The sequence below is a fragment of the Erpetoichthys calabaricus genome, chromosome 3, assembly GCF_900747795.2.
Source record: "Erpetoichthys calabaricus chromosome 3, fErpCal1.3, whole genome shotgun sequence".
Taxonomy (NCBI): domain Eukaryota; kingdom Metazoa; phylum Chordata; class Cladistia; order Polypteriformes; family Polypteridae; genus Erpetoichthys; species Erpetoichthys calabaricus.
In genome coordinates, this window is record NC_041396.2 from 188,189,041 (window position 1) to 188,203,002 (window position 13,962).

At 36.3% G+C, this 13,962-nt stretch overlaps 1 protein-coding gene across 1 annotated transcript in view; it reads left to right on the plus strand.

Annotated features, from left to right (window-relative positions):
- Nucleotides 1-334: 334 nt before the first annotated feature.
- The window catches only part of sesn1 (sestrin 1), a 444,013-nt gene continuing 430,385 nt past the window's right edge, over nucleotides 335-13,962 (plus strand). The window contains exon 1 of the mRNA XM_051925612.1: nucleotides 335-938. Coding sequence (XP_051781572.1) covers nucleotides 681-938 — 258 coding nt within the window. The 5' untranslated portion in view covers nucleotides 335-680. The remainder of the gene's footprint in view (nucleotides 939-13,962) is intronic.

A 13,962-nucleotide genomic window follows, 5' to 3' on the forward strand; every position in this document is an offset into this window, starting at 1 on the left:
ACAAAAACATTTTGTAGGTGCAGAATGTGAATACGTTATGTACGAATTATTCATCAGATCAGAAGGTACTTCAACTAAATCAAGCTAACTTGGACTGTTTGCGAGGCCAGCAAAGAAGGAAAAAAATGTTACATTTTATGAAAAACGTGTATGCATGTTTCATATAAATCTGAATGTGAAAGGGTGATTGCAACGCATTTGAAAAGAGGTTGGATTTTTTGCGTTACGTGCTATATACTTAGTGGAGAAAAGTACAAAATTTTAGGCAAACTACATATTGACTTAGAAATGTAAAAGGGGCGGAGTGTATTTGACAAGTTGAAGTTCTGCGCTGGCAACGATCAAGAAAACTTGGCAATAGGTGAACAGTACACTTTCTGGCCAAAAGTGGATTGGAAACAAAGTCCCAGCCCAGGAGCGTCGTTTGATTGAGCAGGACACTAAATTACGTCTATCCAAGAATTTCATGGATACGTTAGCTGTTTATTAACTAGCATCTCATATGTGAACTACCATTCCAGGCATAAAGCAGAAAATTAAAACAATTTGAACTGTGATTGTTATTAAGGTAGCAACAGTTTTCAAAGTTAAGCAACATTTGTAAACCTGCATTTAGTGTTAATAGCCACACTTTCATAGAGCACGAAAGAGCCACCCAGTACAGCTGAATTCCAGAAAATATGGATGTGAGTGACGGTGCAGGAAGATGGGTTGGACTTGGTAGCAGAGACGCCGGTACCAGAGAGGTAGCTATGGAAATTATTCGACAGGATGTCATGAACAGAGCGGAGGGTATTGGCCCAATCAGAGAGACAATGGGACAATTTCCAGGAGGCGTCGATCTGAATGACATCTTGGCGCGGCTGCTGATGCTCTCCAAGAGGTGTCCTTTCCAGGATGTCAGGGAGAAATGCCTGCAGGTGCTTCAAGGTGTGCAGGTAGGCTATCTAACCTAAAGGTAATTCTAAATTATCAATGACATTGTTCAGAGCGCAAAGCATGTAGGGACCTGTTGCACTTGTAGACCGGATTGCTTTCAGCTTAAGCTCCTTTCCCAGACATGAAAGGGTCAGGGGCAGCCCCTGTGGACATTAGGTAAGCGCACAGTTGGTGGCCAGGCGATTCTGAAAATTCAAACTCATTTATGTGTTCCGGCCGTGGATGTAGTTATAGAATTGCATTTAACTGTTACCGCTTGCTCACTCAACCACCCCCCCCCCCCCACCCCCACCCCCACCCCCATAAACCTCTAGGATTCCGAAAAATCTATTTTTGGGATAATGTGTTTCGCAAAAAGAGAGCGATAAAGTTACACGGAGCAGTTCATCTATGGTTGACCTTTCACCTAAATGTCGTGCGCGGGCGCGTTCACGTGTGTGCTTTGAGCTAATACAGTTTATTCTTTTTTACAGTATGTCAAAGTACTGTAAAACGAATATACCAGTGACACGCTTCCACGTGGGCGGGCACAACGAAGTTAACGAAATTCCTTTTTCGTATGAGCTAGTCGACGTTTAACGAAGATTGAGATTGTCGTTTGCATTACTTGTTTGGGGTAGTACAGTATTTTATACGGTGTATAGTGCTGGGATCGACACCCAGCATTCACGTTCTGAGACATATACCCGATCAAATTAGACGAACACCGCATTGTAAGAAATTTGACCTCTAATTGTCGGGCACGAGGGTGCGGTAATTCCAAGATGATGAACAGACACATTTGATGATATTTGGGCGTCCTTGGAATAGGCAAATTGCCTATAGGGGGCTATAAAGATTTATGTGCTGTAATCTGCATGATTAATCCTGGAGTCATTACAGTGAGGTCATATATACATTGTACAGTAGTAGTGTAAGCACACTAGTGTAAATCTGCGTAATCTAAACTTCTTAGATGTTCTTAATCATTTCGGTATGAAAAGTGCTGAAGTCAGCCCAGATGGTAAAACTGTCATAGACAGGCTGACTGCGCAACTAGTTCATAGTTGATTTTATGTCATTTTTATTTGAAAAATTGCCTTATTTTTGGTAATTTGAGCACTTTTTGATAATTTTATTGCAGTGTGGAGAATCTCCAAGGGACCACTGCTTACATATATACTGTATACACTGCTACTGCAATGTTAGTAAACCACAGTTACATGTGTGTATATATATGTATGTACCGTATATATATATATGTGTGTGTGTGTGTGTGTGTATATATATATATATATATATATATATGTGTGTGTGTGTGTGTGTGTGTGTGTATATATATATATATATATATATATATATACAGTATATATGTGTGTGTGTATATATATATATATATATATGTGTGTGTGTGTGTGTATATATGTGTGTGTATGTATATATATATATATATATATATATATATATATATATATATATATATATATATATATATAACTAATCCTGCATCTGTCTGTCTGTATGTATGTCTGTCACTTTTCACGAGAGAACTACTTAACGGATTTAGATTGGGTTTTTTCTATATGCTTGAACATTCTGGTTGATTTTTGTGACTTCTTTCATTGCACTAAGTATCATAGTTAGGTTTTGGCACTGATCTATTTGCACTAATCCGAGAGACAGGCTGTGGGTCGAGGGGATGGGAGGGAGAGGGAAGCATTTACTTGGAAGTAGGGAGCCAGGCGGGGTCATCCTCACTCACGCGCCAGCCTCCGTTCGAGTTGCTCTACCTTTTGCCACGTGTTGGAACGTACCTTTCCTCCGCTTAGCTAGCGATACCTGTTTGTTCCAGATTGTTAAGGAGTAACGTTTGACATTTTTTGAGAGAGACAGATCACAGCTACATGTGTTTTACAGGGTAGCTGCCGATTGCCACAGATATCACGGCCATGTGTTTTTCTTCCCATCAGAGCTCTACACAATCAGATACAGTGCCAGCGTTTGACATTGGAGGGTACTTACAGTACCTTCCGCTTGCCAGAATTACATTTTTTTTAATTGATTTTTAAAATTTGTCCTGTTTCACTACTACATGGGCAGAGCCGTGGGGGACAACTAGTTTCTTTATAAATATTATTTTTAGCATGAATGTTTTGTTTTATTAGAGCTATCACTTAATTTTCAAAAAGTATTAATTTATATATAGAAATCCTTAGTTAGTGAACCCTATCTTGTCGTTTTAAAACATAAAATGTTATCATAAAATCATTGTTTAATGAAAACTAGTTGTTACTTTTTAAAAGGAAAAGTTTATAAACTCAGATTCTATATGTTATTAAAGAGAATTAATGTACAGAATGGGAAAAAGGTAAATATATTAATAGGGTAATTTGCAAAAGTAAATGACCCACTAGTTTTAGTAGTTCAACAACAACAACAACAACAACATTTATTTATATAGCACATTTTCATACAAAAAGTAGCTCAAAGTGCTTTACATAATGAAGAGAAGAAAAATAAAAGACAAAATAAGAAATTAAAATAAGACAACATTAATTAACATAGAAAGGAGTAAGGTCCGATGGCCAGGGTGGACAGAAAAAACAAAAAAAAACTCCAGAAGGCTGGAGAAAAAAATAAAATCTGTAGGGGTTCCAGGCCACGAGACTGCCCAGTCCCCTTTGGGCATTCTACCTAACATAAATGAAATAGTCCTCTTTGTAGTTCGGGTTTTTCACGGAGTCACTTGATGCTGATGGTCATGCAGACTTCTGGCTTTTAATCCATCCATCATTGTTGTAACATCACGGTGCTTTGGGTAGATGGTGGTGGCGTGCACCGGAAAAGGAAACAGAAGAGAGAGTAGGGGTTAATACAGATTTTGAATGAATAGTTATTATAATGAATTGGATATACAGAGTATCAGGATTAAATTACAGTGAAGTTATGAGAAGGCCATGTTAAAATAATGTGTTTTCAGTAGTTTTTTAAAGTGCTCCACTGTATTAGCCTGGCGAATTCCTACTGGCAGGCTATTCCAGATTTTAGGTGCATAACAGCAGAAGGCCGCCTCACCACTTCTTTTAAGTTTTGCTCTTGGAATTCTAAGGAGACACTCCGTTGAGGATCTGAGGTTACGATTTGGAATATAAGGTGTCAGACATTCCGATATATAAGCCGGGGCGAGATTATTTAAAGCTTTATAAACCATAAGCAGAATTTTAAAGTCAATTCTGAATGACACAGGTAACCAGTGTAGTGACATCAAAACTGGAGAAATGTGTTCGGATTTTCTTTTCCTGGTAAGGATTCTAGCAGCTGCATTCTGCACTAGTTGCAAACGATTGATGTCTTTTTTGGGTAGTCCTGAGAGGAGTGCGTTACAGTAATCTAGCCGACTGAAAACAAACGTATGAACTAATTTCTCTGCATCTTTCGATGATATAAGAGGTCTAACTTTTGCTATGTTTCTTAAGTGAAAAAATGCTGTCCTAGTAATCTGATTAATATGCGATTTAAAATTCAGATTACAATCAACGGTTACCCCTAAGGTTTTTACCTCCGATTTGACTTTTAATCCTAATGCATCCAGTTTATTTCTAATAGCCTCATTGTATCCATTATTGCCAATCACTAAGATTTCGGTTTTTTCTTTATTTAATTTGAGAAAGTTACTATTCATCCATTCTGAGATACACGTTAGACATTGTGTTAGCGAATCAAGAGATTTGGGGTCATCGGGTGCTATTGATAAATACAGCTGTGTGTCATCAGCATAGCTGTGGTAGCTCACGTTGTGCCCTGAGATAATCTGACCTAATGGAAGCATGTAGATTGAGAAAAGCAGTGGACCCAGGATAGAGCCTTGTGGAACACCATATAGAATATCATGTATCTTTGAGTTATAATTACCACAACTAACAAAGAATTTTCTCCCTGCCAGGTAGGATTCAAACCAATTTAAGACACTGCCAGAGAGGCCCACCCATTGACTAAGGCGATTCTTAAGAATATTATGATCAATGGTGTCAAATGCGGCACTCAGATCTAAGAGGATGAGAACAGATAAATGGCCTCTGTCTGCATTTACCCGCAAGTCATTTACTACTTTAACGAGTGCAGTTTCTGTGCTGTGATTTGTTCTAAAACCTGACTGAAATTTATCAAGAATAGCATGTTTATTGAGGTGCTCATTTAACTGTATAATGACTGCCTTCTCTAGAATTTTACTTAAGAAAGGCAGGTTAGAGATGGGTCTATAATTTTCAAGAGCAGAGGGATCGAGATTATTTTTCTAAGTAGGGGTTTAACTACCGCAGTCTTAAGACAGTCTGGGAAGACCCCCGTATCTAATGACGAATTTACTATGTCAAGAACATTATCACTAAGCACGCCCGATACTTCTTTGAAAAAATTTGTTGGTATTGGGTCAAGGGCACAGGTGGAGGGTTTCATTTGAGAAATTATTTTATGTAAATCAGGTAAATCTATCCTAGTGAAAGACTTTAATTTGTTTATTATGGGGTACTGGGGGTTTAGGAGGATCCTTAGTGTTGGGGAGATATACTATGTTATTTCTAATATCATTAATTTTTTGATTGAAAAATACAGCGATAGCCTCACAGGTTTTACTGGAAGCACTTAGGAGGCATTCCTTTGAGTTACCTGGGTTTAACAGATGATCAATTATTGAAAATAAGACTCTGGGATTACTAGCATTGTTATTTATAATCTTAGAGAAATAGCAGCGCCTCTCAAGACGGACTGTGTTATTGTATTCTGTTATTTTAACTCTTAATATTTCATAGTCAATAGTTAGTTTAGTTTTCCTCCATTTACGCTCAGCTCTACGGCATGTTCTCTTTAAATCAGACACTCTTTGGGTCTTCCATGGTATAACAATGCTAGAAGATTTTTTAACTGTCTTTTCAGGTGCAACTAAGTCAACAGCAGCCCTCACTTTAGTATTAAATCTTTCCACCTTACTATTTACATTCTCCTCACTATTATAGTTGGCACTATAAACGGACTGATTGGTTAGAATGTTTGAAAGTTTTAAAGCTGCTGATGAGTCAAAGAAGCGTTTTTTAACAATATGCTTCTCATGAGTGTTTTCTGTCATTATTTCTATATTAAAGAGTAGAAGAAAATGGTCTGATAGACCAATATCAATGACCTGCTTTACATCAACTTTTAGTCCTTTAGTAATTACTAAGTCTAACGTATGACCTGCTTTATGTGTAGGCTGATTAACGAGCTGTCTCAAATCAAAAGAGTCCAGGAGGTTCATAAATTCTTTTACTTTCCGGTCACATTGATTATCTATATGAAAATTAAAGTCGCCGACTATTAAGAGTGTGTCATAGTTCGTAATTAAGATTGATATTAAGTCAGAGAATTCCTCAAAGAAAGACGCGTTGAATTTTGGAGGTCTATACACGGATAATACTAGAACGTGAGAATCTCCCTGAATAATAATGGCGAGATATTCAAAAGACTTGAATTTACCAAAACTGATATTTTTACATTTTAACCTGCTTGAGTAAATGTTTGCTAGTCCTCCACCTCTCAATCAGTGATTAAATATAAACACATGGTACAGAAGTTTTTCATAGAACTAATTGCATCACTTAATTTCTGAGGGGCACTGCCAAAGTTGGAAATCAAGCCAGTTTAGTCTTCTCCTTACAGGTTAGTGTAATATACAGTACCAAGATGTGATCTAAAGAAACCTCAGGCAACCTCAGGAACAGATTGGAAAGTGCTCATTAGTCAAAGAGTGCTATAAAGCCTTAATCAAAAGTGCAGAATTCAATTAGTGTTGAAAAAAAAACTTACACCTTTATTTTGCTAATCATAGATCTGGAGAGCCTTCAAAATTATACCACAGAACAGTAAGAAAAGGCAGATTGACACCGTCCCACAGGTCCCATCCAAGGATATGTAGACTCTGTGTAGCAGCTAATGTCCACATTCATTTCAAAATACTAGAATGTAAGATGAACAGCAGTAGCAGTATTGGACTGGTAACACATAGAGAACCTTTATTAACTAGAAAGAACACTGGCATTTTTATGGAGTCTACAAAATAGATTCTGGATTATTCTTTACATTTTTGCAAAAATATTTCTGGATGGATTTATCTAAAATGTATCTCATTGAGGAAAAACAAAGATGCCATGTTATAGAAACCTAAAATTATCTACCATCAAAACAACACTATCCCACTGTCTAGTTTTATGAGGGGAATGTTAAGGATTTTGATGGTACTTTTCCACTGAAGGGTATGAACAATTCACCATCATGAAGGGAGTCATACCAAAATACTGCAGAGTAGAACATTAGGTCCAATTTTCATCAGCTAAAGTTGAGCTAAAATCGGTCCCATTTATTCCACTAATTCTCCAAATGAACTGATTAAGAAAACGAATGTGTTTTTGAAAGGCAGCTTTAAAGTGTTCATGTAAGACCAGTAAAATGTTGTAATACCTGAAAATAGATTTTCATGCACAACATCCAGCAAATTTGAACAAGGTGAAGTTGAAAAAATGTTAATTGACAAATTTTTGTATTGCTTTGTACAATGCAGACTCTATAAATCTTCCCACAGCTATCATATACAGCGTGGTCTTATAAAAAATCTGCTTGACTTTGAGATGGCAGTAACACTAAAATATTGTTTGGTAAACAGTTCTAGACCAGGGGCCTCATGTATAAACGGTGCGTACACACAGAAATGTTGCGTACGAACGTTTCCACGCTCAAATCGCGATGTATAAAACCTAAACTTGGCGTAAAGCCACGCACATTTCCACGGTACCTCATACTCTGGCATACGCAATTTCTCCGCTCGGTTTTGCAGACTGACGACACCCAGCGTCAAAGCAGTGCTACTGTTCCTGTGTGGTTACCCTTTCTTTCTTAGATCCACATTCCTGACGCGGCTTTATAAATACACTGAAACTAACTGCATATTGTTTATTAGTGTAATGCATCTGATTGTAATTAACCTGCAGCAATATAATGGTCCAGGGAATAGCCATAGTATTCCAAATACCATAACTGCTTTAGCGTTGTAACTCTCAATGCATCTTCTTCTTTCAGCTGCTCCTGTTAAGGGTTGCCACAGCAGATCATCTTTTTCCATATTACTCTCACTGCACCACTCGGAGTATTTATATCACTGTATCTGAGTGGGGAATCACAGCAGCAGCTAATTGGAAAGAGAATTATCGGTATACAGCATGAAGCAGACGCTGCCTGAGCCACGGCAAAACGTTTCAGAGACTTTCCTGTACGGACTTTGCGGTTTAGAAAAAGTTTCATCCCAAGAACTATAAACGCACTCAATCAGTCCATCAAGTGCTCCTTGTAGAACTGTTTGTACTTATAAGTACAATTACCTCACTGTAAACTTGCACTACAGTTATAATATTGCACAACCTGCGCCACTTTATAAAGCGCGTATTTACATGTGATGACGATATCATTTTTAAGATGAAATGCGCAAAATATGTTGATTATATTATACAGATAAATCTTTAACTTCATTTAAATAATCTGTATTGTTAATAATTAAACATGTGAGGACACGGTGCCGCAGAGCTAGCTAGTTCAGGGATTGTTCCTGCATTGCGTTGTATTCTTGCTAGTGCTGACACGATACTGGAAAGATAGACGGATAGAATAATTAAACATGTACTACGAAGATATTTCAATGTTCCTTAAAAGTTTTGAAGAATCGGCGTTCTAAGCTTACAAATGGCTTCACATCTATTACAGAGCTGATTGTGTGGCGATTGGGTATTTGAAGAAAGAAAAGTAATGACAGGAATTGGAGGTTAGTACGTTTGAAAGAGACAGTACTTCTGTAATAAATTATTTCATCGAAGGTTGCGCATGGCGCAGCAAGCCTCTTGCCTGAGACATGAACAAGCACTGCGCCACCGTGTTCCCATGTTTAATAACGTGTTCATTCCTATCATCATGAAAAAGATATCACGTATACATCTCAGTATTTTAATTATTCAGAGAGCTGTAATATCATGAATGTAATGGATTATGTGTCCTGTCGGAGAAAGAGAAAGCCCGTTTAAGAAGGAGGTAGTGATTCACACACAGAGCACATAGAAGATCAAATACGAAACAAAGCATTTAAAGTGCTACTTTAGTTACAATGGAATTTAAGAAACTAGTAAATTAAACGATTTTAAGATGAAGTTTATGATGTTCTACTTTTTTTTTTTTGTCTGTACCCTAATAAGCTTTCATATGACACTCAGACGGTGGGCTACGACTCGCCTTTTCACGGCGACTTTGATATGTGACTTCTTTTTTATTTCGGGCACTGTGCGACTTTGTGAACTTGAGCTTTCGAGTTTCTCCGACACTCTGTCACTTGATCAACTTCCTTTTGTTGATTATACCACTGTTTAAACCAACAAATAGTACGTTTTTCCTTTGCCTCCACTTTGTATTTGCTGAAATTCTTATTTTCTCCCGTGCTTTTCCCATTGTCTTTTCATAGAAGGCTATTTATATTGATTTGCATATTCAAAGAGGCATAATTCTGGGAGGAGTTGGGGTGGGTCAGAAGGCGCGTGCATGTGCGTTACTTTTCACGCTGATCGGGATTTATGTAGCGGAAGAACGTGGAAGTTTGCGTACGTACAGATTCCTGCATCTGGATTTTTCTGTGCGTACGCACATTCCCACTTTTGTGCTTACGCCATGTTATAGTGTGAGTTCTACGCACGGCGTTATACATGAGGACCCAGGTGTGCTAGGGGTGCACAATCTACTGGTGGAAACGACGCACCAGTAGAAACTGATCAACCTGTAGAAATATTTGTATATAATTTTTATCACAGTTGAAAACTTATGCAAGACACTTTGTTTACTTGTTGCAAAAGAGATGGCGCGTGGTGGGGAATGGGTGTTCTGTTACCTTCTCATACAGTGGCACTTCTCACAGACACAACCACAACCCACCTCCAACCCCAACCCGCCTAAGAAATTGTTTACAATCACATGTTCTGACTTGTTTTCGCTCTCCTCTATGATTTTTAGATTTAATCATATTTTTGGACTTTGTGAGGTGATCGCTGAAGAAGCCAGCTTATGATTATTTGTTCTACTTTGAACACTAATGGTAATGATAAAGATATCAAGGTAGTCCTGGCTCAAATATTGAATAAAATAAGCACATGCTTTGAGCACTAAAGAGAATAGAGCAGCACAGGCGGTTTGATAAAAGTAGGAGAAAACTTTAAGTATACAGTATATAAAGTTATAAGTAGGGAACAATAAGCATTATTTTTACATATTTTGATCCACGTACTGCATGTTGAAATGCTGCTTATATTCATAGGTAAAAAGCAATGAAGTGGGACACATTTTGTTTCCTACAAATAATGATGGTTCTTAATTTTAATATCTTTTTAAAAAATTGCCAACCAACATTGATTTCTGTAGAAATAAATTATGAAAATCAGTCATGTGACAAGTGTGAAAAGTTTCTTTAGTTGGCTGTACATACAATATTGTAGGTTTTGGTTTGATATCGTTTGCTGAGGGAGTATTCAGTCAATGGAGATATACTTTTTTTGGTTTGTTTTTATATAGCTTTTCTTAATGTTCATAAAGATGTTTTGAAAGCAATGTTAAAGTCTAGTTAGGCTTGCTTGTTTTTGTTCAATGAGGAGTCAAAGGAATTGGGTTGAATATCTCTGAATATTTTTTGTCAGTTGTGTTTAATTTTTTTACTGTATAGTCTATGTATTACACATTTTAAAATATTCTGCGTCTTCTTATTGGTATGTACAATATATGTTTATTCTTGTTCAGCTATTCTTATTTTTTATTTTGCCCAATAAAGATATTTTGAATATAAATTAATTAGATCAGTTGACTCAATTTATTCTTTTGAAAAACAAACATAAAACTCATTTTTTCATGAAGGCATTTAACTCACCCTACATTCTGACCCTTCCTTTCAGTTTACTTTTTTATTCAGGTACTCGCTATAATTATCATTTGTATCACAATTTCTGTTATTTGTTCTGGCTTTTCTTGTAGTATTTGTATTTTTGTATTACATTGTGGTTTATTGTCTGATATTCAAATTCAAAGCTGTGTGCTCCATGTAATTATTTTTTTTAGTATTATTTTTCTGTCCAATGTTAATTATTTGATCTTTTTCTGCTTTTCCCTGTTGTTCATTCTGAAATTCAGTGCAGTGCTTTGAGTATGGCAAAGGTGCTATATAAATAAAATGTATTATTTTGATTACTTGTGTAAAATGGTCCTTATGAAAACAAACCTTGCTGTAGATCTACTCACTGTTAACCTATAAAATTGGGCCAACAGAAGCACTCAAACTGAATTTAGTCTGAAAAGTATATGTCAGTCAGACATTTTCCAACCCGCTATATCCTAACACAGGGTCACAGGGGTCTGCTGGAGCCAATCCCAGCCAGCACAGGGTGCAAGGCAGGAACAAATCCCGGACAGGGCGCCAGCCCACCGCAGTGAAAAGTATATGGAAAAATATTATACCATGATACAGTATATATAATAACAGTAATAATGTTTAATCATATTGTGATATAGTATTTTTGGCCAAATTGCCCACCCCCAGTCATCAGAATGTTTTGCCTGTACCTTTTTATGACTCATGGTCATAACTCATGGCCTTATTCTCTCCTAAGTTAGTGTCTCTCCTGCCCTGGCAACCCACTTGCAATATGAAGTGCTTGTATCTTTGGTGAAACCATTTTGGCCCTTGTGAAAAGCACTATGAAAAGAACATTTGTTTTGATATGTTGCTTGCAGATGGCTGATTTCAGCGTTTGGCATATGGTATATTTGTGCCACACCTCACAGACTGCGACTGCACAGCTGTGATGCATTGTACATTTATTTTCAGAGAGGGAGTGAATTACCCAGTTATGCTGCATAAAAATAAGTAGTCACAATGTTTCCTCTTTCTTTCTTTTTCTCAGTGTTGTTTGCTGAGGAATATATTTCTTGTTATAAATATGAACTATATTTTAGATTATAATTATATAAGGAGGACATTTGACTTCATTTGACTTTTATACTGAAATTTCACAGTATTGTATGTGTTATTTATCTAGATATGCAAAATCAGATTTATTACAGGTTTTTGTAAAACAGGTATTTCTGCAGCTTAGCATATTTAGTAAAGAAAAATAAAATGTCAGAGGGGAAATTGTCTTTTTCCATGATTCTATTGTACAGCATCCCTGGAGCAATTTTCATGTTAAGGGCCTTGCTCATAATGGTGCAAACTGCTTTTTTCATGTTGGTGTTTCACTTTTCAGGAATGGAATATGTGGTGGAATTTCAAAATGGGATTTTGACATTGTGGATAGTTGATAATAAATTATGATCTTCAGAAGTGATTAAATAAGAGCTACAGTTAATGATGTAGAAATACATAAATTACTGTGTTGTTAATACGTTACTTGTTGTTTTTGATGCTAAACAGATGATACATCTTAATTACTTTGAAGGCTGTTATCATCATCATTAACATACTGAAAAACATACATTTCAGTTATCGTTTAAAGAAAGAAAGAAAGAAAAAGAAAGTGCAGTTTCAGAACTTCCTTCATTTGATGTCAGCAGCTATTTGTTGGAAGTTTTTTCACCTTCACTTTTCTTGTTGGTAATTAGTGGTACTTGCTATAGGTAACATGAGTTGAAGCTGAGGTCAATAATGACAATTCCATTTCTCCCCGTTCTCCTTACAATGTCTTTTTAATATCTGTAGTCCCAAAGGCTTTTCCATCAACTATTGAATAACTGCTCATTTTTTGTGTAGCATAGAAGCGTTGCTGTGTCATTGTTAATAATAAGAGAAGCCTTTGTCATTGTTAATGATGAGAGAAGCTTAGGATAACGTTTTCCCTTTAAAAGATGTATTCCTTATTTAAGAAGCTAATGTACTTAAACACAAATCACTGAATCCACAGTTCAGTAATTCCTCCTTTAATAAAATTTCGGGTATTCCAGTGATATCAAATACAAGAGAAGTCTTACCTCAGCCCTTATAGAAATATACGTACAAGTAAAGTAATACTGATGACAGTCAACATAATAAGTGTATGCTGCAGATGTCCTACATGAATACATATGTGAATGATATGTAAAAAAATATCCATCATCCATTTTCCTAGCTTGCTTATCCTGAATCGGTTCATAGGGAGGCTGGAGGCTATGATAGTAAGCATTAAGTGCAAGGCAGGAACAATCCCTGATCAGGGTGCTGTACCCCTTTCCTTTTGAAATAATTTGCTCTTTTGTTTAACATCCACTACAAGGTTAACTGAACTTTTGACATTTTTTTGCATTTTGTTTGTAATTCTTACTTACATAAATGGTTTTAAAACTTGAAAGCAGTTATGTTATATTAATTATATTGTTACTTTTCAGATTGCCCAGATTACAGAGTAAGTGTACCATTTGCTGGTTATGTTGTTACTCTTTTGGTTGTTTCATCAGCAATGCTGGGTTGTGTACTTTGGTTGTTTTTCAAATCTTAACGTAATTCTGAAGGTTCAAAAGCATACTTCATAGGTAATAATTTTTATTCAGAAAATTACAGGGAAAGAAAATATGTTGTTACTTTATGTATGTTCTTTTAAAGCCTGTTTTAGTATAAATACTAATTTAATACTGAGCCTTATTGATGCGTGGAATATTTTATCATGCCTTGTGTCAAAAGTATATAGCATAATTCATACCTAAAAGATGCTATTGCAAGGTTAAAAAAGCTTGGAATTATGGGAATATGTTTCCTGTTTATGATGATTGCTGATGTTTCTGGAAGTATCTATTTAACAATATATTACAAAAAAATGCATATGTTTTGCATATTGTCATGTGGATTATACGAGTAATGTAAGATTTTTTCCCCATTGCTGTAGTACCATACCGTATTGCCGAAGTATAGCATTGGTCATCGTTGGATTGTATTATATAATAAAACATTTTTTAAATCTTCTTTCTCCATAAAAA